At 38.0% G+C, this 25,892-nt stretch overlaps 1 protein-coding gene across 6 annotated transcripts in view; it reads left to right on the top strand.

Annotated features, from left to right (window-relative positions):
• ANO4 (anoctamin 4) overlaps positions 1 to 25,892 on the top strand; it is a 418,329-nt gene that overhangs the window by 211,838 nt on the left and 180,599 nt on the right. For all 6 annotated transcript variants that reach the window (XM_053894722.1, XM_053894723.1, XM_053894720.1 and 3 more), the window contains 2 exons: positions 9,679 to 9,815; positions 12,764 to 12,922. In XM_053894722.1, coding sequence (XP_053750697.1) covers positions 9,679 to 9,815; positions 12,764 to 12,922 — 296 coding nt within the window. The remainder of the gene's footprint in view (positions 1 to 9,678; positions 9,816 to 12,763; positions 12,923 to 25,892) is intronic.

The raw sequence follows: 25,892 nt of genomic DNA, 5'->3' as shown, positions 1-25,892 counted from the left end.
TTCTTCTCCATGCTTCTACATTATAAAATACATTTACATTTTTTTTCCTATAGTACTTACTCCCTAACAATAGTTACATCTGTCCAACAATAGTTTCATCTGTCCAAAAGATGTCTTAGAATGGCTGGCCACCTATAAGTTTCTCAGCTTCCCCATATCAGATATACAGCTTCTAAGGAAGAAAAGAGTCATTTTATCCATTCATCCATCTATCCATCTCACCTGTCATGTGCCACACACTATGTTCCTCATAATCTTAAAGCACTGGTGAACATTTTGGTGCACAGTTAAGTTCAAGAAAAATTAAAACAGTCACAGATCACATTTGTTTTATTTTTCAAAATGAAAACTTGATTGCTTTCTAGGAAGAAAGCATTTATATGTGGCAGTATGACATAAGGGTGTATGTGTGTGTTTTCCTTCATTATTTCCCCCTCTTTCTTTATTCTAACCTTTTGTTCCCCATCCCCATCCCCATCCTTTGTTTCAGCAGAGTTCTGTGTTCCTGAAGTTCCTGGCTTTTGTTTTCTGAAAGCCTGGGCTTCTGAGTGACTAAAGCTTGGTAAAGAGAGACAGAAACACACATAGATACCCAGAGACAGAGAAAAGGAATTTCCTGTCCAGCTCACTTAGATTGTCCTGCAGTGGTAGCATGGCTTCCCTTCAGTGTGTAGAAAGGGAGGAAATGACTGGGTTGTGTGCTGGGAGCCTACACCTGAGCCACCAGAACTGCCAGTCTTGGCTGAGATTCTCTAGCCTGAGGAAGAAGCAGATCTTCTAGCATTCAGGGAACTTTGAGGGTTCTGGGAAGGTGGCAGTCTTCTCTTCCTATTTCTTTGTTGTATCTCTAGTATTTTGAGCAGAAAACAGAGTATAGTAGCCACTCAACAAATTTTGTTAATGAATGAGTGAATGAATGAATTCTATTCTAGACTTGCAAAGGGGGTGGCTCATGAGTAGCAGTGTGGCTTGGAGAACTGAGCGGTCTCTTTAAACATTCTGCTGTTTACAAAACCTCTGTAACCTTTTACAGTCCTACATGTGTGAAGTAGAGGAATGTCAGCAATGGCTGAACTGAAATTGTCTACCAGGCCAGTGGGGTGGGGACTTAGAGACAGATTTCACTTGATGTAATGATGACAAGATCATGGGGGCAATTCTTAGTCTTGAATTTGTCTAGTAAGATTCATAACCCCTAGTAGTCAAAGGATTTTAGTGCCTACTGTAGTATATATAATAATATCAACTAAAATAAAACTATTATGATTTTTTTGTCCCCAAATTTTTAAAATCTGGACTTTTTTGAGAAGGATCACTTAGAAAAATAATATATTTCACTCTGCAATTCGATTGAGAATCACATCTTAAAGATCTGCGGTCCATGAAGCATATGTGTGTGTATTTGTGAATGAGAATTTATTACATTAGAAAGCCATTAAAAAATATACCATTCAGGGGCGCCTGGGTGGCTCAGTCAGTTAAGCGTCCGACTTCAGCTCAGGTCACGATCTCGTGGTCCGCGAGTTCGAGCCCTGCGTCGGGCTCTGGGCTGATGGCTCAGAGCCTGGAGCTTGCTTCCAATTCTGTGTCTCCCTCTGTCTCTGCCCCTCCCCCGTTCATGCTGTGTCTCTCTCTGTCTCAAAAATAAATAAACGTTAAAAAAATTAAAAAAAATATACCATTCAAAGGTTATACTGAACCTTTTAATTCTTGTTTTAAATGATCATCAATGCCCATCCTTTTCTAGAGATCATTCCTTCCCCCCACTTTTTTGTTGCCCACTTCTCCTGCTTTGTCCTCGGTTCTTGTTTTCTTGATTCCCAGCATATACAGATAACAGACTGTGGGGACTCTAGAGTGGCATTCACACCATGGCACATTATTGTGTCGTAGTCCATTAGATTCTTGTGAGGGAAAGAGAGCAAAAAGCAAAATGTTTGAAATGAGAACTTGGAGGTTGGAAGGCTCATTGTTATCCTATAGTCTGACCCTCTGTGCTTGCACGTGTGCCCACATAATCACAGTGCTGTTCCTGCACTGGTGGTCCTCTGTGCTTCTGTGCCTGCAGAGACTGAGTCATTTCTCAGTGACATCCAGTGAGTCATTTGAATCCAATTTTTTGAGCCCTGATTTCCAATTTTATTTTTAATCTGTATGGTCATGCTGTTTCAAAGGGGAAGATAGGGAAGAGGGAGGTGCTGACATATATTGCACATGTAATCTTGCCTGGCAACTCTCGCTTGGCTTTTTACCTATATTATTGTATTCAGTCTTAAATTCTTTTTGCCTTAATTTCCACATCTGATAAAGGGGAATAGTTATAGTAAATCTGCATAAAGCCCTTAATGTAGTGCCTGGCACATGGCAAGTGTTGGCTGCTACCTTGTCCTCATTCCTCTCAATAATCCTGTATGGTAATTTGTATTATCCTCACTGAAAAGAGAAATATATTAAAGCTTAAATAAGTTAAATAATCTAATGGCTAGTAGGTGTGAAGACAAGCATTTGAATCCAGGCTTGTCTGAATCCAAAGCTCATGCTCTTTCCAAAGAAAGGGAAATTATGGTCAGGAGACTCAGGATCTTTAATGTAGAACATCATTGACCTCCTTTCAAGTTGCTAAAAGTTAACCAAGGCTATTGAGCAAAGCTAGAATTAGGTACTCAGTTCTTCTCTAAGTATCACTCTCAGATTTTAAGAGGTGCTGTTATTATCTGCCTTGTTGTAGAAGTAACCACGGTGTCTGTCCATTTCTTTAGAATGAAGTAGTGGCAAGAGAAGCTCTTCATAAGAAACATGCTGTCCCAGGAACAAGTTAATGATCTTGGCCCCATTTCAGAGTGCCCTGTGGGTACCCCATGCTATTGTCTATGCCCCGTTTTATATAAACTGCATCATTACTGAGCCAGAAAATGCCAATGACATTTTTTTAATGACTACACATTTTTAAAAATTTTTATGACTTCTTTTTTCAGAGACCTATTTTTAATCTTAAAGTATTTCAAGTAAACTTTCCATGGCAGAAAAAAGTACCTACTCTCAGATCTGTAACAGTTAGAACCCCAGCTCTCTTACCCCAGGTTTTCTTTGGGGAGATGTTAACACAGCCATTTAATTGTTGCTGTAACACACTAGTAGAGATTTATAAACTTTTTAAAGCAGTAGAAGCTGTTGTTTCTTCCTCACATGTATTTTCACGTATAATCTCAATATATAAAACAGGTAACTGAGTTGTTGGGAGTAGCTGGGGGTAGAGGGTGTAGGGCTTTGCCCACTCAGTTTCCTCGTTGTCCCTTCCATGAAATTCCCCAAAAGGGTCCTGGGGTTCCAGGGAACACACTTCAAAAACCGCTGACCTTTGGCAAGAAGTAAAGCCAGCTAAGGGAAGATTCATGTCCTTTCCAATTGCTTTATTTATTTTGAGTTTTCCAAATTTGCCTTTTTTTCCCTCCTCATTGTACACCAAGCCGTCTCTGCCTTAGAAACACCATAAGATTTCATTTAAGCATAATGAACAGTGTCCTAGGTTTGTTGGTATCATACAAATGTTAAGTAGTGTTTAGTTTTTAAAATCCCACCTTCAGGTACTCAAAGTTTTACTGAATCTCTTTTGTTTCTCTGAATTTTTAAAAACATTTAATTTGATCTATTTGTTAAATTTTAAAAAGTGTCAGACCTGTCAGGTGACAGATGTAAAGTCTAGCTCTATTCAGATAAATATTAGAACTAGGGCAAGATAGTTGATTGGTGGTTAAAGGACCTGTGTACTTGAAAGCCAAACATGATTTAAGAACAGTAGGATTCTTTCCACAGAAACAGGAAGCCAGCTAGAAACATCGTGGATTTGGGGGTCAGAACTGGGTTAGATTTCATCTCTGTCACTTACTGTGTGGCCATACTTTGTGTCTCTGAGCCTGGCTTCTTTCTCAGAATGTCCCTCTCTTAAAGTATTTTGAGGATGAAAAGGGAAAACAGACCTGAAAATCCTTAATACACAGTTGGCACTCAATACATTGTAACGCCCTTGCGTATGTCTCCCTTCCCACTTCCTTCATATTTAATTTCTGGGTCTGAGAGAGAAACAGATACTTCCAAGCAATCACACTAAGAGAACTAGAATAAGAAAAAAAAAATTGATAGAACCTTACAACTAGTTTTTACTTATCTAGAAATGGGCATTGAGCGCCTCCTATTTGCTAGTCCTTACATCAGTTATGGAGATGCCATGGGCCTTTCCCTGGAAGCGACCCTGGGGCTAGATGTGAAGGTGAACTTCTTATAAAACAGCCAGCTATGTTCAAATTAAGATTTTTTTTAATGTTTATTAATTTTTGAGAGATAAAGAGACAGATGCGGGCGGGGGAGGGGCAGAGAGAGAGAGGGAGACACAGAATCTGAAGCAGGCTCCAGGCTCTGAGCTGTCAGCACAGAGCCTGATGTGGGGCTGGAACTCGGAAACTGTGAGATCATGACCTGATCCGAATTCGATGCTTAACTAACTGAGCCACCCAGGCGCCCCTCAATTAAGATTTAAACAATTTTTTTTTGCATTCTAAATAATTCCCAAAGGTGTCCTTTTGTCGTGTTTTCTGATGAAGATTTGAGGCCAATACACAGTATCTTCAGAATTCTGAATATCAGATGTAATCATTGGAACTTGGGACAAAAATAGTAACATGAGCTGGCGCTCTGGAGGACAAATATAGATACCTGGATTACACTACACAGTCCTCTCATGTTGTCTTCAGTGACCTATAATTTCACTTTATTTTCTCTGCATCAGAAAATACTGAGATTAAAGTACTACTGTACTTTCATAGCAGTGTGGGGTTTTCCTGCTGCATTTGAGGAATAGAGTTAAAACAGCAGTGAGTGGAGCTATTTGATTTTTTGGTATTTATTTCTGACTCTCTAAAAGACACACTGTTTGATTTCCCTTGCTTTTATAACACTGATTTGATTTCTTCCACTCATCTCTTGTTCATGTTTGTACCTCTAGCACCTAACTTAAATGTTGCTTCGATGAACAAATGGTAGAAGGTAATTAACTTGTTTGCTCTTTATTCGAGCCCTTGAAATATATTTGTGGTCTCTTTTCCCTAGAGAATGAATAATGGCTCATAACCTAAACGATTTTCATTGAAAAAATATTTAAATAATTGCAAATATTTAATGAGTAGATTCAGTACTATACAGGTAAATTTGCCTTTCCATCATATAAAGAATGTCAGGATCTACCTGCCTCCTAGCCCTCTGACTTCTCTGCTCTTCCTCTATTCTGGAATAGCATAGCAAGTCAGCCTACAGAAATCTCTTTCCTATGGTGTTTGATGATTTACTCAAGTTTCTGATTTTTGATCTCCCAGGCAATTTAAGGTTCTTGACTTTTGTGTAGCTGATGTACATGACTCTTTGCTGTATGTGGTTTTTTTTTAGGCTGAATGCCTGCTTTTTGCAGAGGTCATTTGGGTCTCTCGTCCTTTTCAAATGCATGGTATCTACCTATATTGACTCAGCTTTCCAGTTCTGTTCACACAGCCCTTCCTGAGTTTATGCAGTGTAGGTCTGTTACGTGGGTTGAATAGAATTTTTTGCATTCTCATCTTATTATTCTTAATTGACTTCTCAAAACATTTGGCTCTTTTTTATTTAATGGGTCTAATAGCAGAATTCTAATAAGCAGATAATTATCAAACTTATTTTGAGGGAAAAAAAAGTATAAGGAAAGTGAGGGGATCCTTTAAAAGTAACGTTGTTTGGATGTACAGTATCATTGTGATATCCATGCCGTGGATAAAGCTGCCACCTTGGCTAGATGGTGAGCTCTGTGAGGACAGGGGCCATGGCTGGTACATTCAGTGCTTGAACCCCAGTTCCTAGCCCAGCACAGTGTCCAGGCAAGATGGGCATCCACTAAGTACTTGTTGAATAGATAGATTTTTAAAATTGATTAAGTTTGGAAGTTGGGGATTTTTTCCTTAAAGAAATTATATAAATTTGCTTCAAAGGGTATTGTGCTTTGTTTCTAAATCTTAGCATGTAAAGCTGCTCTATCAGTAACAATGGTGAGATATTGATGAAGGGCACATGTTTCTTCTGTCTGTGTAGTTGTCTACATGTTCTACAGTCTTCTTATTGACCCTGTGTTCAGCTCAGCATTTTTTGACGGATCAGCATTTTTAATCTCTGCTAAGGCTCTTGAGAGACTGGCATGTGATAGTGGTGCCTTAATATAAATTAATTCTCTAAAAATCAGATAGTACAGCATACTTATTTCTCTTGAGCATTCAGGTAACATCAGCTCCATAACAACTTCCAGATAGTAATACTGTTGGGCAGCAATATGAAAAACAAAGGACTTATCTTCCCTTTCCCAAGTTATCTGGTCCCTCTAGAATCAAATAGTGGGTCCTTTAATATAAAACAAAATTTTTCAACCTCAACACTGTTGACATTTTGGGCTAGACAACTTTTTATGGGGCTCTTCTGCACATTGTAGGATGTTTAGCAGCATCCCTGGCCTCTACCCTGCTAGATGCTAGCACCACCCTCTCTCCTTAGCCAGGACGATGAAAAATGTCTCCAGACATCTCCTGGGTGACAGCATGGTTCCATTTGGGAACCCCAAAAGATAGAGGGCTTTATTGAACTGATTGTGCCAACACCAGAAGGTGATACTGACAGAAGATGATCTGCTAATTTTTTATCTTTGGCAAAAGCAGAGGGGCAATTCTCATGGATGGATGAATGGATATTCAAGAGTTTGTCCCCATGGTGAGTCCGTAAGTCACCTAGACATGAATCTTAGTGTCCTCTTTAGCTTCCCCCTTTATTTCACACCTCACCCCAATCTACCCCTCATAACAACCAGTTCAACTTGCAAATGTTTCTTTTGACATCTTGTGTTGATAAGGTTTAAGTGGTAACTTAAGGCCCCAGTGTCCAAAATCGATAAACCAACATTTCTTGCAGATCCGCCATGCGTCAGCCACCCTGACTAACATGTATATGATCTCCTTGAATCCTCTCAGCCATCCTGAAAAAGAAGTTTTCCATACCTGCCTCCTCAGTGAGGAAATGAGAGCACAAGTTCATGCAGATGAGTGGTAGAGCCTAGAATAGTAAGCAGGAGGCACCACGGTGGCTCATTTGGTTAAGTGTGCAATTTCAGCTCAGGTTATGATCTTGTGGTTGTGGGTTCAAGCCCCACATCAGGCTCTGTGCTGGCAGCTCAGAGCCTGGGAGTCTTCTTTGGATTGTGTCTCCCTCTCTCTCTGCCCCTCTCCCATCACACTCTTTGTCTCTCTCTCAAAATAAATAAACATTAAAAAATATTTTTTAAATAATAGTAAGTAAATCTTATACTTTGTTAAAATAATTTTATCCTGTTGTTCAAATGTAATCAATATCTACTTGAAATGTAATCACTATGTACTTGAAAATTTAATCAGTCTCTACTTGAAACTATGGAGTTCCTGGCTTGTGAATAAGAATTGTGTTAGGAAAAATGAACATGAAAGGTCCTAGAACCATAGGATTTTGAGAAAAGGGGGCTCCCAGACATCCTTAGACTATGTCCCCCTTGAGGTCATCATTGTATCATTAAACATACACGTTGAGGGCTGTGCCAGGACCTCTGTACACCAGTCGAGACAGACAAGTTCCCTATTCTTATGTGACTTATATTCTCATAGGGTAAATATTCAGTATACAGGTAAACAAATGAATAAGCAATATAATTACATTGTGATAAGTGCTGTGAAGAAATGAGCAGTGAGAGGAGGTGAAGAATAATTGGACGAGGAGTCTCTTTATGTAGGGTTGTCAGGGAAGTTGCCTTTCCCCTTGATGTCTTCCACAACACTAGACATACCATGTTCCTTCAAAACTGTTCCTTTCCTTGAGTTCATGGCACAACATAGGTGTCCCTAAATCCTGGTTGCATAACAAGACCATGAGGTTTTTTTTTTTCCTTTGGAGCTGCAGAGTCTAAAAACCTATAGTAAGTGTATTGGTTTACTTTTGTTGCTGTCACAAATTACCACAAATGTAGTGACTTAAAACAACACAAAATTATTATCTTACATTATTATCTTACAGTTCTGGAGGTCAGAAGACATAAAGGTGTCAGCAAAACTGTGTTCCTTCTTCAGGCTCTAGGAGAGAATCTGCTTTCTTGCCTTTCTTTACTTTCTGGGGCACCTGCATTCCTTGACTCCTGGCTCTACCCCCATTTTCAAAGCCAGCATCATAGCATCTTCCAATCCATCTCTCTGATTCTGACCCTCGTGCCTGCCTTGTAATTAGTTTCGGCCCTCCCATATAATCCAAAATAATCTCCCACATTAAGATCCTTGAATTAATCACATCTACAGCATCCCTTTTTCCATAGAAGGTAAGATATTCACATGTTTCAGGTATCAGATTACCTTTGGGGACCATGATTCAACCTATCACAGTAAACAATAAATGTTAATTTTATTGCCATACCCATTTTATTTTACAGGAAAAAAAACTGAGTAGTTAAATGAATTGCCTAAAGTCACAAATTTGGATATAGCTATAGAACCTGGTCACACTCTCTAGATAGATGATATCTGTTCTCTCTATATCCAAACTATGTTCTGTTCTTTATAGCATTCAATGCAGTTTACATTTCTTTGACTATTTGTTTTGTTTACTCACCTTTATTCATCAAAGTATGGCTATCACACAACTCTGTGCACAACACAGTGTGCACATCCCTAAAAATATTTTGAATGAAAGGATGAATACTCTTGTATGTGCTATGTAATAGTACCATATCACCTACAAATTATTCTGCGCAACAGCTTGTGGCAGGTTAAAAACCCTTGGCAATTTCTAAAGCATCAAAGGAAAAACTGAGCTTCAATATTGGTCTCTCATTTGAGTTGCTAAGGAAGGGTCCTGGACCTGGCACCATATTTCTTCAGCCACTAGTGCTGAACTGTCATTTCTGGGATGCTACAAGGCACCATGCATTTGAATGTGATATTCTTTATTTGGAACTCTGATGTATAGTGTTTCATGTATTGGCATCAGCAATCTTTTGGGAAAGCCCCTGAATGGGTAACTTCATGATTTCAGTTCATGATTAGAGAAATAAGAAAGGTAGAAAACCTATCTGTATGCTTTCTTACTGTATTAGGTTTTCTTTATTAGACCTTAGGAAGTAACGAAGGAATAAAATTACAGATCTTACTGCATCTTGCAATTGGCACATGTATGGGTTCACTTAGCAAGTTGTATGACACTTTGATGAAAAAGAAAATAAAATTTTAAAAGGTTATCTCCAACACAGAGAATGAGTGCTTAGAAGTCTTAAGTGAAAGTACTTTATGCTAAACAACTATATGAAGGAAAACTAAACAAACATAATGCCTTCTCTTAACATGGAAGGTAAGTTATATTTATATTATGGAAGTACTTTACTTTGCTTCACATTGTCCTTAATCTTGCCTAATCAAGACACTGTTTGATAAAACATGTTTTACATCTGACCTCCTTTTCTCTTAGGAAATAATACACCTGTCATTCAAGGTGTTCTTGAAACAATGAAAAAAATATGAAGCCAAAGGGAGACACATTCTATTTCGGTATTTATTTTAAGATCCAAAATTATTAACCCCACTTGTAATGTTTTTATTTTGGTTTTAGTGGCCAAGGATGTCAATATTCTTTTTGATGAATTAGAAGCTGTCAACAGTCCTTGCAAAGATGATGATTCTCTGCTTCACCCTGGAAACCTGACCAGTACTTCAGATGATGCTAGCCGATTGGAAGCAGGGGGAGAGGTAAATGTGTAATTTTTAAAAAATACAGGTTTTCATCCAGGTGGGAACTGGGAATATGCCTCCAATGGATTGTCTAAAGTCATCGTCTCATTAAACTGTAGGTTTCCAGAAGACAAGGGGCAGGTCTTATATTCTTTTATTTCCCCCACAAGTCTAGCACATTTCAGGAATCCTGAATCTACCTATGCTTAAAACATTTTTCAGTGAGTCATGTATTTTCCTTCTTATACCCAGAGACATTTCATTTATATAAAGGGAGATTCTTGAAACTACCTGTCATTTTGTGATAATCTTCATTCTGAGTGTCCCTAGTAGATAGAAAGCCTTACAAGAAAGGACTTCCTTGTATACATCCCCCAGTGCATAGAACAGTGACACAGAATAGACCAGCTCTCAGTAGATTGTGTTGTCCAAAGCCTCCTTGAGTTGCCACTTGCCTCTGTAATCTGGAAACTCATTGCAGTTGTTAATAGATCCATCTGTTCATATGTCATTTTGGAAGAAAAGGCTTTTGTTAGGGACATTCACTCTTGTTCAGATTGCACCTCAGTGGAGTTTAATATCTTCTTTGTATATGCATTAGCTTTGTATACGCATAGGTAATAGGAACACAGAATCAGAATCATTTATTTATTGCATATTCCTCCTGTTTTTATTATTCCAGAGCCAGTTAACTTTTGACAGATGACACCTTTGAACAGGGAAAACTGTTTACTTCTACCAAGCTTCCTTGGACCTCTTCCTACAAACACCATATGCTACCATCCATGTATTTAAAAAAATTTTTTTAACTTTTATTTACTTTTGAGAAAGAGAGTATGAGCAGGGGAGGGAAGAGAGAGAAGGAGACCCAGAATCCGAAGTAGGCTCCAGGCTCTGAGCTGTCAGCACAGAGCCCGACGCGAGGCTCCAACTCATGAGCAGTGAGATCATGACCTGAGCTGAAGTTGGACACTTAAGTGACTGAGCCACCCAGGTGCCCCTGTATTGTTTTTCTCTAAAAAACTTCTTTCTGTTGTCGTCTATTCACACAGTTACTTTGAATGCCATGATGTGGCATAAAGGAGGGATCTCAAAAGACCTAGTCTCCTCTCCTTAACTTACAGACAAGGAAACAGTCCCAGGAGGGTTAAGGCTTTGCTAATAACCTTGCTCCAGATGCCATGCTGAAACCTTGTTTTTGCAGGTGGATGCTGACATGCTAAATCTACAAAGTAGTTCTCTCTTACTTGGCAAATAATTGTTAAGAAAGTGCTAATTTGGGCGGACTTCTGAGTACTTCTTAAAGCAAAGCCAAAAAAAAAAAAAATAGTAAAGATTAGTCATCAATTGAAAATATCTGCACCAAGACAAGTGATGTGACATTTCTATCCCTCCTGGCTGATATTTTCCCTTTTGGATAAGGGTGTATGAATGGCATTTGTACAAGAATGTAGGTTCTAGCAGTGACTTCGGAAGTCTGGTGCAATGACCTTGGAAGTCTGGCATGTTTGCCTCCCATATACCACTATTTGAAAACTGATGTAAACTCTGACCTACAAAAAAAGTAGCCAACTCCTCTTCCCCCATTTCCACTTGCTAGGTTCACAGACATGTTTTTGAAATCTATCAGCCTGAGAAATTTGTCTGTAGCCTAACCACCCTGTACTTGATGGTCTCTCTCAGCATTGTGCATGATTACAACAAGCCCATGAAGCCTGATGAAAATTACGCCTACTGTTTTGTTCTTTAATTTTTATATGTGTACTCACTACAAAATAATATTTGTAACTTACTTGTAAGTCTTGAAGCATAATAGCAAAATGAACACCTTAATCTACCATCCAACATATGAACTAGAATGGTCATTTTTCAAATTTCAAATCTACAACTAGGTTACTAACTTCAATTATTTTTAAGGGAATGGAAAATTAATATTAGCATGTATGTAAGTAGAAAGGGTAAGTATTGTCTTGTGAAACTTTTGTCTCAGATCCTTTCTATGTTTATGTATGTATACAGATATCACAAAGCAAAATGTTTTTCTTATAGTGGGCAAAAATTTTGAGAAACATTGAACTAGAATAATACTAAAACCATCAAAGCTGCTTTTAATCTCATCCCTCTACCTTACCAAAAGTCCCATATTCCTAAATTCTTGGTTTTTCATACTCTTATTCTAAAAATAGCTTTATCATGCACATTTATAGCCTTAACAGCTTCTTTGTAGATTCATTTTATTTTTGTTTTATTAAAAATCATGTAGCATGAAGTCTTATGTGACTTGTTTTTTTTTCTGTCAATACAATTTTGAGATTCCATATTTTATGGAACTATAGTTCATTCATTTTTACTGCTGTATAATATTCTACTGTATGACTGTTCTGCAATTTATTTACCTATTTGCCAGTCCATGGACATTTGAATTGATTCACGTTTTTTATTTTCTACTCTTATGAACAGTGCTTCTGTAGTCATATACATGTCTCCCAGTTGCTTTAATAAGGATATCTCTTATTATGGGTTGTATGTTATGCAAATGTTCACTTTTTAAAAAATGTTTTTGTTTATTTTTGAGAGAGAGACAGAGTACGAGTGGAGGAGGGACAGAGAGAGGGAGACACATAATCTGAAGCAGGCTGCAGGCTCTGAACTGTCAGCACAGAGCCCAGCCTGGGGCTCAAACTCACGAACTGTGAGATCATGACCTGAGCCACCCAGGTGCCCCATCAAATGTTCACTTTTAATGCCAGTGTGTTTTTCAGAATAAGTATATCAATTTCCACTCTCACCTTTAGAATGTGATCATTCTCGGTTGCTCCACATTCTACTGTTTACATTTTTCATTAATAAAAATGTTTTGATAAAACAGTGAAAAATTCATTTGCTTTTCATTGTTCTTTAACATTCCTCACCGCAGACTCATTTTTATGAGTGTCTTAAACTGGTTCCTTTCTCGTTGTGTGCAGACAGTGCCGGAAAAAAACAAATCAAATGGACTTTACTTCAGAGATGGAAAGTGTCGAATTGACTACATTCTTGTGTACAGAAAATCCAACCCACAGACTGAAAAGAGAGAAGTATTTGAAAGAAATATTAGAGCAGAAGGATTACAAATGGAGAAAGAGGTAAATAGTTTGCTTGGGTGAGAAGAAACACAAATATGCGTCTATTCATATCGAGAGGCAATTAAAAAATAAGCCATGATGTTTTGTTCATTATATTAACTGAACATTTCATTTGGTCAGACTTGCCAGTCTGCAGTGTTTGGGGAATGTTCCAATAATTAGTTTTTCGAAGCACAGTTTGCCTTAGAGAGCATTTTAATGCCAAAAGGTTCCAAGAAAATCAAAATACTCTATTCCAATTAAATGAATTGTTTCAAAGTTTTTTGATTTCCCTGACTTCCTTCATCCACTGTTTCTCTATGTGAATGGAAGGTTCTATTGTATGGATGTAAGAAAACTTTGGATAAAATGCAATCATTCCACTCTGGAGCCTCTTTTTACATTTTAGGAAACATAATGATTTTGGGTATCCTCACCTACCAGGAGAGACTGTTGACTGATTTGGCCAAAAACAGCTGGAGCTTAGAAAATGATTCCAGTTTTAAGAGACACTCACGTTCTATAACTCAAGGGTTACCTTACCAGTGTTTTGTTTTTTCCTTCCTTCTCTGCATAGGGAGTATTAAGGAACAAATTAGTAAAATACAAGAGGCCTAGCCACGCCTCTGACAATAAACCACAATGAGATTATTGTGTACCCCAAAATACCATGCACACTTAGAAAACTTGGCCCTGTTAGCTGGATTATGTAACTCTTCTTAGATTTTCCTTAAACATTGTGCAAAGCTTCTGGAGCTTTTCAAAGTCAATAAGAAGAACATATTGGCAGTTAAAAATGTTTGCTTCTGATTCTGCTCCTCAAGGCTGAGGGGTTAGATCTTTGAAATCAGACATCCAGATTTTTCTCTATATGGTATGTATGGGTTGCATCCTGATCTTGGGACACGAATAAATGGGATTTTTCCAGATCTGTTAGACTGACCTGAACTTGTGAGCATTTATGAAACAGAAGTAGTATTTTTCTCGAGCGTCTCCAAAAAGAGAATTAGAAAAATGGCAAGATGGAAATTGTGGCCTCAAGTTAACAGGTTCTCATTCTCAGGTAAGTAAATCCGGGTTGCTCAGAAGGCTGTCTCGGTTGGAGGTTTCCTCAGAACAACACACAGAATTAAATATGTTGTATTTTTTTTCCACTTTGGCGGGGTTTCAGGAAATCTTTGCTATACCCATAGAACATATCTTTGATAAATCTTGTTCTTTAAGTTCTTATTGAGACAACTGTATTTTTATCCTTAAAAATCATTCACCTTTTATTCTTATTCCTTATTCAGAATTTGTTTCCATATTCAGAATTTGTATATAAAGAAATGTGAAGTTCCACAGGATCCTAAATAATGAAAGTCCTTATTGTCTATTCTGACTCTGTCAAAGTCTTAATTCCCATCAAAACTAGGTGGCTTTGTTCAGTTACTGAGTGATTTCTATTTTAAGCTTCATAGCTATGTTCTCCATTCCTGGGGTTTTTTCTGCCTAGATCTTTTTTTTAAATTTTATTTTTTATTTTTAAAAATTTACACCCAAATTAGTTACCATATAGTGAAACAATGATTTCAGGAATAGATTCCTTAATGCCCCTTATCCATTTAGCCCATCCCCTGTCCCACAACCCCTCCAGCAACCCTCAGTTTGTTCTCCATATTTATGAGTCTCTTGACTGTTTTGTTCCCCTCCCTGTTTAATGCCATTTTATGACTTAGTGGTTAAAACTCAAAAAGCCCAGTACTTTCCAATAATACCCAATACTATGGAAATGGCAAAATTCATATGTGTCTCCTTAAATATCATGTATGCTATAGTATTTATCTATTAGAATTAAAGCATGCAGCAGAGAATTGTTCTGACTTTTGTTACCCAGTTATGCTGATGTGGTGTGCCGTATGATTGCTATATGATTGTATACAAGGTAATTTTTTTGGTTATAATTTTTCAAAATTTTAATAGCTAGGTATTTATTTAATGGATACTAGAAGAAATAGCAATAGAAAAAAGTGATCTTACCATATTGAAAAATTTATAAAGACTTATGTAAATATGTCTTTCTTCTTTTCCCTCTAGAACTTCCTCTCTGGGTGGCAGCTTTCCTATTCTTTTCCCCCACAATCCTCTATCCACTACCAACATCTAGGTTTTCCTTTTTCTGGAACCTTGTTATGTTTTTGGGGTTTTTTTCCCTTCAAATTTTTATTTAAATTCTAATTAGTTAATATATAGTGTAATAGTGTTTTCAGGGGTAGAATTTAGTGATTCATCACTTACATATAACACCCAGTGCTCATCCCAACAAGTGCCTTCCTTAATGCCCATCACCCATTTAGTCCATTCCCCACCCACATCCCTCCATCAACCCATAATTTGTTTTCTATTGTAAAAAGCTTCTTATGGTTTGTTTCCCTCACTTTTTTCCCCCTTCCCATATGTTCATCCATTTTGTTTCTTAAATTTTACATATGAATGAAATCATATGGTATTTGTGTTTCTCTGACTGACTTATTTCACTTAGCATAATACACTCTAGCTCCATTCACGTTGTTGCAAATGGCAAGATTTCGTTCCTTTTGATGGCTGAATAATATTCCATAGTGGCTGATTTTTTTTTTTAATCAGCCAACGGACATTTGGGCTCTTTCCACAGTTTTGCTATTTTTGATCATGCTACTATAAACATTGGGGTACGTGTACCTCTTTGAACCTGTATTTTTATATCCTTTGGGTGAATACCTAGTAGTGCGACTGCTGGATTATAGGGTAATTCTATTTTTAACTTTCTGAAGAACCTTCATACCGTTTTCCAGATACCATTTTCCAATCTGGCTGCACAAGTTTGCATTCCCACCAACAGTGCAAGAGGTGGACCCTTTTTTCTAAGCAGCCTTTCCCATTGCCTGTCTCTACTCTTTCCTTTTGAAACAATTCGAAAGGCCCACACCCTTTGCATATGTGGCACAATGGGCTCTAACTCAGCCTCTTAACCCTGCTTTGTGTTCTCATGGCCTCAGCAGACTCAGCAAGAGGGCCTTTACAGGTTCTCCTCTGCTTGGGAGGCAGTAGGAAATTATAGATAAATTAATTTTTCCCTGTCACAAATAATTAAAATGTCCCTTGATTGAAAAATAAACCTATATCTACCTTGTGTTATTAGATTTAGAAATTATAAAAAGCACCCTTATTTAAATCGTTTTGTAAACAGCTACAGAGAGACAATAATATTAATAGCTATTGCATCTTCCAGAAGTTACTTTACTCTTTTATGAAGAATACAAAGAACTTAGTTCAAGATAGAAAAGAAAAAAGGAAAACCCAGAAAGCCTACTATGAATCCATATATGTCTGAAATGATTAACACTAAATACATTTTATGGTTAATGTTTTCTTCATTAGCTGTGTGTCATGATGTCCAACAATTATAGAAAACATGTTTCACAGACTTCAAGGTTTTTGCTTTCAAATGGGTAAAGACAGGCTCTGTAGTTGAACATTTTGACAGTAAGATAATCGTTATCTCTTTTAACATTGAATTTCAAGAAACAACTAGGAGAATCTTTAATTTATTATAAAGGTGAAGACACAGTCAAATTTAATCTTTCCTAAAAACTTTGCCCCTGCCTGATTAGTCAGCAGCTAAGTGTTTGCTTTTGGCACCCTGGGTCTTTAATATTCTGTAACTCATCTTTCAAATTAGCCTAGAGAAAGCAATTCACAGCAAAGTTCCCAAATAAAGTATCATTGAGCCCAAATGATCTGCTTCTTAGTGGCTATTTAAAGAAATCCCTTTTTAAAGGTAAACTCATATTTACTTATTTACATTTTCTATTTCAGATATTTTTTTCCACTTTACATTTAATTTCAAATTAAATGTCCATTGTTGGCCCTTTGGTATCTATTTTTGAAATGATTATTATCAATAAGTTTATCTTTTTCTTCAAGTTTATCTTTTTCATCAAATTATGGATGACTTTTGAATTATTCGGAATGTGTGAGGAGTAGTTGTATTAATGAAGCACTCTTTGTCTTTAGAGTCACACAGAACATGGTGGAAAACTTCTTTCATTAGTCATTACAAAATAACTATGATTAGGTAAACCGTAACATTTCGACGATAGTGAATTCATTCAGCAAATATGCACACTTCCTGTGTGCCAGGCACTGCTTCCAGTACTAGGAACTCAGCAGTAAATAAAACCGACAAAAAGCCCTTTTCTGTTGGAACTTAAGCACAAAATAAATAAGTAAATATATATAAAATGTCAATACATGCTATGGGGAAGAAAGTAAAGCAGAAAATTTCAGAAGAGGCTTGCAATTTTGTAGAAGTTGGCAAGGGTAGGCCTCTATTCCAAGAAAAGAGAACAGTAAGTTAAAAGGCCCTGAGGCAGAAGTTTCCCTGGTGTGTTCATGGAACAGTGAGGAGGCCAGGATGACAGGAGTTGCTGAGCAAGGTGAAGAATAGTAAGAAAAATTATACCAGAGAGCCAGTGGAAGCCAGATGGCATCATGCCTTTGTAGTCACTGGGAAACTTTAGCTTTTCTGAGTGATAAGGACATCCTTGGATAGTTTTGAGCAGAGGCATGACAAGATCTGGTTTCTGTTTTATTAGAGTCACTAGGATTGCCTGGTGATTTTGGACTATGGAAGGGGGAGACATGGCAAGGGAAGAAGCAGGGAGATGAGTTAAGGAGATTTGTTGCAAGGATTCTGGAAGGAGAGGATGGTGGGTTGGTCAAGCACACAGCAGAGATGATGAGAAGAGTAGAAAGGAGACCTTATGGAAAATTCGGACAGGTTGGATGAGGGATGTAAGAGAGAAGAGTCACAGGCTGTTTATCTGTTACATGCTATTCATTTAAGGAGTTGCTGTTTACAGGAATGAAGAGGAGTGGGTCCTCTCATAGGCAGGTTAAGCTTGATGTGGCCCAGTGGTGGAGATGTTCAGTAGGACAGAAGAGTCTCAAATACAGGAGAGCTCTGGCTGGGAGATATACTTTGTTATGAGGTTACCAAAGGAATGACTGAAAATGGTAAAGAGATCCAAGTATTGGGCTGTGGGACATACCCATGCTGTGAATTTGGAGGATAGAGGAGTCAGCTGAAAGGAGCCAGAGGGGAACCCAGAGGGTGTGGTGCCTGAAGGAGAGTGTTTCAGGAGGGAGAGATTGAGTCAATTGCTGCTTATATAGGGACTAAGATCGGGACCAAAGCTAACCATTGAATTTAGCAACGTGGTGGGGTTTGGTAAACTGGGCAGGGGATATTTCTTTGGAGAGGTGGAAGTGAAAGCATGCCCAAAATATGGTCAGAAAGAGTAGGAGGAGAAAAGTGGAAAGAGCAGATATAAACAGTTCTTTCAAAAGAGAGAAATGGGGTGGTAACTGCAGTAAGAAGTTGGGTCAAGAAAGAATTCTTTCTGGGGCACCTGGGTTGTTCAGTCAGTTAAGCATCTGACTTTGGCCTAGGTCATGATCTCACAGCTTGGCTCGTGGGTTCGAGCCCTGCATTGGGCTCTGTGCTGACAGCTCAGAGCCTGGAGCCTGCTTCAGATTCTGTTTCTCTCTCTGTCCCTCCCCTGCTCGCTCGCTCTCTCTCTCTCTCTCTCTCTAGCAAAAACAAATAAATATGAAAAAAATTTTTTAAAAGAAAGAGTTCTTTCTATTTAAGATGGGAGAAATAACTGCATGTTTTCATGCTAATAGAAATCACTTACTTGAGAGGCAAAATTGATGTAAAAGAGTGAAGGAAAACTTTACAGAGCAATGTCCTTGAGGCAATAAGAAAAGAATGACTACAAGTTCCTCCCATCACAGGGACTTACTTGCTTGCATCTGTGCCCACAAAGGCAACCTTCTCTCTGGTGCTAAGGGCATATTGACCATGCTCTTAGCTAAGTCCAACCCTTTGCTTTGGGCACAAGACTCCATCCTGTCACTCCTACTCAAGGACATTGCCCCCCACAAAGAGATTAATTATAGTAATCTTTAAAAACAAAAAAAACCTGCAAAATAATGCATTCTGTCAAAATTTTTTTTTAGTTACCTCTAGAAGGATTAAAAACCTAGCTGCAATAAACACATACACAGCACTCAAGGTTAGGTATCTTGGACATTTTTCTTTGAGATTATGGTAAAAATAGTATTGAAATTTTAACTCTTGCATTTATTAATCCCCTACTGTTATCATCCTCATATTATAGATGGGACAACTGAGGCAAAGCAATAACTACCCCCCCCCCCATGACAAGGCCATTATAAGAGATAAAGCTAGGATTAAAACCTGAGCATACCTGCTCTTCATTCTCGCATTGTGTTGATTTCTGGTATTTGAAGATGGATCTCAGGGTTGCAGAGTTAGGAGACAGGCTGAGAAGACAGGCAGAGTTATGAGAAGGAAAAGGAACCAGGAAAGTTGGGATTCATAATGCAGTTGGGTGCTGTCTAGACTGTAGCTCTTGTGTATTTTGGCTGCCAGGAGCAATGGATTTGAATCTTGTTACAATTGCTTATAAGCTGTGTTGTCTTGAATGTTTTACCAAACTTTTCTGGAACTCAGCTTCCATTTGTTTGTTTGTTTATGAGAAAGAGAGCACGAGCAATCCAGGAAGGGTCAGAGGGAGAGGGGGAGAGACAATCTTAAACAGGCTCCATACCGAGTGTGGAGCCTGACACAGGGCTTGATCTCATGACTGAGATCAGGATCTGAGCCAAAATCGAGTCAAACACTTAACCAACTGAGCAACCCAGGGGCCCCATCCATATTTTCAATAAGGAGGATGATATTGCTTACCATGAACTGTGTGAGGATTAAGTGAGCCCATATTGGTAAACACATGGTACCCTGTAAATCTTTGTTTTTTTATATTACCTTACTTTTTATTTTGCTTTGGTTTCACCTTCTATTTATGGAAAGTAATATTGATTTTCCCCGTATGCCTATGTTATAAAAGTTCTTTATAGAGTAATTATTTTAAGAATGAGCCAATTTAAGGAAACATAGGAAATTAAAATATTGTAGATGATATATAAATTTGAAAAAAAAATTAAGAAGGTGACACAAACATGTTTCCAGTCTGTTACTTGCCTAGTGGTTGTGGTGGAAAGACCTTAAAGTCAGTGAGCCTTGTGGTTTTCACACCTTGGTATATTTTCCTCCCCTTGAATGCAGGCAGGACTTGTGACTTGCTTTTAACCTATAGACTATGGCAAATGTAGTAGGAAGCCACTTCTGTGATTATGTTATGATGTATGAGACCCCATTTTGGCCAACTGGCACTAGAGACTCATTTGTTGGCTTTGAGGAAATGAGCTACTATATTGCAAGATAGTCTATGAAGGGGGCCAGGTACAAGTGAAAATGAGGTGGCCTCTAGGAGCTGAGTTACCCCTGGTTGACAGCCAGCAGGAGAACCAGGACCTCAGCCCCACAACCACAAGGAGATGAATTCTGCCAACAACCAGAGGAGCTTCCTCAGTTGAGCCTCTGATGACACTGTAGCTCTAACCAAGAACTATACTGGAGCCAGGTGAGACCCCACAGCAGAGAAGCCAGCTAAACTGTGTCTGGGTTTCTGACATACGGAAACTCTGGGATCACTAATGCATGTTGTTTTAAGCCTCTAAATTCATGGTGTAATCTGTTATACAGTTGTAGGTAGCTAAAGAATCCGGGGCTAGATGTTATGAGTGCTCATTTTTTTTTCCACCATTAAAGCTGTGTATTCTTGGGGAAGTTGGCTCATCTACAAAATGAGACTAATGAGATATATTGCCTGGCTCTTATGATAGTTAAATGAGATAATTCATATCAAGTGCATATCTCTATACTTGTCATATATTAAGCATTTAAAATATTATCATCATTATAGTTACACCAGCTAAATAAAGTATATTAACACATTTTTAAAATACTTTTTCAAGGCAAACTTTAGAAAAATTTTAATATAGTTTACAAATCCCTTAAAATGTAACCATCAGGAATAGCAACGTCTACTGACCATATGTTGCTAATGCATATATACATTAATGAGATTAATGGTTATCTTTAATGCCCTTGGAAAAACTCAGAATACATTAGGTAACAAGTTTAGAATTGTCAAGGTTCAGGTATTTGTCTGCTTCCAAAGGATTTGGTTTTGGACTAATCAGGGAATGAAATTATAAATTAATCTAGTTTTAAAAACCCTGTACTCTATTTCCCATCTCGGTGTTGCTTTACCCTTATTCAAGGGAAAATTTTGCAATGATTTCTCCATTTAAAGTTCTAATTTCACTCAGATGTTCTCTGCCTACACAGGCTTCCTGCCCATAGTACCCCTTCTATTTTTCACCTCTGTTTTTTCTGTGTCCACATCCAGCTAGTTGCTGTAGATGCTGGATCCAGAGCACTGAGATATGAGGAGAAGAGAACCAGGGACTCCTCCCTTCCTTCACAGTTAAAATCCATGAGGATGAGTGTCTAAAATAAATGAGTTTCAGGACAAAATGAACTATCCAAATTCCTGTCCTCTAGTGCTTTCTGGCCTTAAAAGAGAGACTTAGACTTTACTTAATAATCTCCACTTTCTTATGTCACAAGTAGTATTACCAAGGGTCTCAGGGTGAGGAGAAGAGAAAAGAAAATTAAGGACAATCATAAGCAAAGAGCAAAGAAAACAGGTTTTCTGTGAACATCAAAGGCCTGGAGATTCCTTAAAGATCTGTGTTAGTCCATTCAGGCTGCTAAACAAGATACCACAGACTGGATGATTTACAACAATAGAAATTTCTCACAGTTCTAGGGACTGGGAAGTCCAAGATCAAGCAACCCAATAGATTTGGTGCCTGCTGAGGCCCCACTTTGTGGTTCATAGTCATTGCCTTCTCACTGTGTGTTCACATGGCGGAAGAGGTGAACTATCTTTCTGGGGGATCTTTTATATTATGAGGGCACTAATGCCATTCATGAAGGCTCCACCTTTGTGATCTAATCACCTTCCAAATGCTCCCATCTCTTAATGTCATCACACTCGGATTTCAACATATTTGGGGGGGGGGGGGGACATAAAACATTCATACCATAACAGTGTCTTTCAGGGGTTACCATTGTTTTTTTGTTAAGTTTTTTATTTTAATTCTAGGATAGTTAACAATGTTATTAGTTTCAAGTGTACAAAACAGTGATTGCACAGTTCTATACATCATTACTCAGTGCTCATCAAGACAAGTATACTCTTAATCTCCTTCATCTATTTCATCTATCCCCCCACCTCCCCTCTGATATGCTTTCTTTTAAACAAGTAACCTCAGTTAAAGTTATTTTTTTCAACAACATTTTTTACTTGAAGCATACTTCAGAATACATGGTTCTAAAGATCTACATAAAACATTCCATCCAAGAAAAATAGAATACACATTGTCTTCAAGTACACAGAGAAGAATCCCCTGATTAAATCACATAAAAAGAGAACTAACATATATTACAAATTTAAGAAGACTGAAATCATACGAAGTATATTTTCCATTCACAGTTGTACAAAACTAAAGATCAACAGTAAAATAAAGCTGGAAAATCTACAATGTAAATATTAAGTATTTAATATGTAAATATTAAACAGCACACTACTGCACAAACAATGGGCCAAGTAAGAAATCAAACGGCAAATCAAAATATGTCTCAAACCAAAGAAAAAGAGAACACAATATTGCAAAACCTAAGAGATACAGCAAAAGCAGATGTTAGAGTGAAATTTATGTTATAAATGCTTGTAGTAAGAAAAAAGTTCAGGGACACCTGGATGGCTCAGCCAGTTGAGCATCAAACTGTTGATTTCAGCTAAGATCATGATCTCACAGTCATGGGAATGAGCCCTGAATCGAGCTCCGGACTGAGCATAGAGCCTGCTTAAGATTCTCTCTCTCTCTCTCTTTTTCTGCCCCCTCCTTATAGCCTCTCTGACCCTCTACTCTCTTTCTTTCTTTCTATCACTGACTCTCAAATAAAATGTTATAAAAATTCCAAAAAAAAAAAATTCAAATAAACAACATTACAAGGAATTAGAAAAGGAAGAAACATAGCTAAATTTTATTAGAGGAAGAAAATAACAAAAAAAAATCAAATGAATAATAGAGACCAGAGTAAATAACATAACGTTGAAAGTAATTATCAGTTTTTCAAAAAAAAAAATAGAATTGGCAATGTTTTAACTATATTAACTAAGAAAAAGAAGTCTCAAAAACAAAAATGATAAATGGGAGAAGAAACAACACAACAGATAACTAGAGAAATACATAGTGTGATAACAGATTCGTCTAAACAATTATATCTAACAAATCATATAACTTAGAGGAAAAAAACAGATAATTCCTAAACACACACACACACACACACACACACACCCACCCCCCCCCCACACACACACCCATGATTGAATCATGAATCTTGATCCAAGAAATAGGAAATCTTCTTAGACCAATAATAAGAATGAAAGTTGAATTAGGAATCAAAAATCTCCCAGCAGAGAAAAATTCAAGACCACATGGTTTCATTGGTGAATTCTACCAAACATTTTTTAAAAATGACAATCTTTATTGAACCTTATAAATAATGGAATAGAAGGAACACATTCAGAATCATTCCATGAAGCCAGTACTACCCTGATACTAAAGCGGAATAAAAACAATACAAGAACAAAAATAGTTTGTCTGATACAAGCATTGCTACTCCAATATTCTTTTAACCTCTCTTTGTGTGATAAATGTTTCTCCACACCCTCACCTTTCAAGCTTTAGGTTGAAAATTAGTCTCTTGGGGGTTCCTTGGTGATTCAGTCAGTTAAGCGTCCAACTCTTGATTTTGGCTCAGGTCATGATCTCACAGTCACGAGATGGAGCCCTGTGATGGGCTCCACACTGAGTATGGAGACTGGTTGGGATTCTGTCTCTCCCTCTGCCTCTCCCCGACTCAAGGGCATATGCTCGCCCATTCTCTCTCTCTCAAAAAAAGAAAAAGAAAGAAAAGAAAAAATGAGTCTCTTGTAGATAGCATATAGATGATATAGATGGGTCTTGTGTTTTTTTGTTTGTTTTTTCCATTCTGATACCCTGTGCCTTTTGATTAAGCATTTAGTCCATTTACATTAAAAATAATTATTGACAGATATGTATTTATTGCCATTTTGTTATTTGTTTTGTTGTTGTTTCTGGAAATTTTTTTTCTGGTCCTTTCTTGTCTTTGTCACTTTTGGTCTCTCCTTTGCACTCAAAGTGTCCCCTTTAATATTTCTTACAGGGCTGGTTTAGTGGTCACAAATTCCTTTAGTTTTTGTCTGGGAAATGCTTTATCTCTTTCTATTTTGAATGATAGCCTTGCTGGATAGAGTATTCTTGGCTGCAGATTCTTCCCATTTAGCACTGTGAATATATCATGCCATTCCTTTCTGACTTGCCAAGTTTTTGGTGAGACATCTCCAGCTAGTCTTATGGATTTTCCCTTGTAAGTAAGGAAAATTTCCTTCTTTTGTTTTACTACTTTTAAGATTTTTTTTCCTTATCACTCTATTTTGCAAATGTAATTACAAAATGTCTTGGTGTTGGCCTGATTTTGTTGATTTTGTTGGAGTTCTCTGTGCTTTCTGGATCTGGATGTCTGTTTCCTTCTCCAGATTAGGAGAGTTTTCTGCTATTATTTCTTGAAATAAATTTTCTGTATCCCTCCTCTTACTCTCTCTTTTTCTGGGACTCCTGTAATGTGAATGTTACTACATTTGATGGAGTCACTAAGTTCCCTAAGTCTATTCTCATGTTGCGGAATTGTTCTTTTTCTCTTTTGTGCAACTTCATTATTTTCCATTATTTTATCTTCTAGGTCACTGAATCGTTCCTCTGCTCCTTTCCATTGCATCAAGCCTGTTTCTAATCTTGTTTATTACACTTTTCCTCTCTGACTGATTCTTTTTTAACTCTTTTATCTTTGTTGTAAGGGTTTCACTGATGTCTTCTATTCTTTTCTCAAACCCAGTGAGTATCCTTAGGATTGTTACTTTAAATTCTCCCATCAGGGGGTGCCTAGTTGGCTCAGTTGGTTAAGCCTCAGACTGGATATCAGCTCAGGTCATGAGCTCACCATCAGGCTCTGCACTGATAGTACAGAGCCTGCTTGAGATTCTCTCTCTCCCTGCCCCTCCTCTCTCTCTCTCTCTCAAAATAAATAAATAAACATTAAAAAAAATTCTCCATCAGGCATGTTACTTATATCTGTTTCATTTAGATCTCTGGCTATGGCCTTGTTCATTCATTTGGGATAAATTCCTCCATCTTAGCATTTTGTCTAAGTCTCTGCCTTCTTCTCTGTGTTCAAAAAACCAGTTATGTCTCTTGCTCCTGAAAGTAATGACCTTATGAAAGAGGTCATGTGGTGCCCAGGGCTTGGCGCTTCAGGGAGTGTTTCTGGTGTGTGCTCGCTATTGTGTTTTGGCTGTTTTGTGCTTCAGGCCAGTCATCCATAGAGGCCCTCTTTGCCTGCTGTGGGCAGTGTTTGGTCCCTGGCCACAGTGTGGTGAGTTTTAACTATTTGTGCTCTGGTCTGCTTGTGAAATGAGATGTGAGACCACCTTCACCAAAACTGAGGCCCTGCAGAACTTTCTGATTGGGAGATGAGGTGTGGGCAAGAGTTTGTGCCAGTCTTCTGGGGGAAGGGTCCGCCATGACACCTGCCATAACACAAGCTTGACTGAGAAGTACAGTTCCACAGCAGCTGAGGGGTGGTGGTGGCAGGGGGAGGGGGACTTGATGTAAGCATGTTAGGCAAATAGTGTCTGGACTGAACTGCTTCCCTCAGGTGGCTATATGTTTATGCTAAGGGATGGGGGAGGGAAGTGGTGCCAGACAGCTCCTTTGTTTCCGGAGAAGAGTCTCCCTGAAAACTGCTTCTCAGGTAAGCCTCCTAGAATAGCAAATAATTTCCCTGATTTGTACCCCAGATGTTTCTCAGATCACTGTTTCCACA

The sequence above is a fragment of the Panthera pardus genome, unplaced genomic scaffold (genome assembly GCF_024362965.1).
Source record: "Panthera pardus isolate Hobbes unplaced genomic scaffold, ASM2436296v1 HiC_scaffold_6, whole genome shotgun sequence".
Lineage (NCBI taxonomy): Eukaryota > Metazoa > Chordata > Mammalia > Carnivora > Felidae > Panthera > Panthera pardus.
Note: the sequence above shows the minus strand (reverse complement) of the source record. Positions and strands in the feature narration are given on the sequence as shown.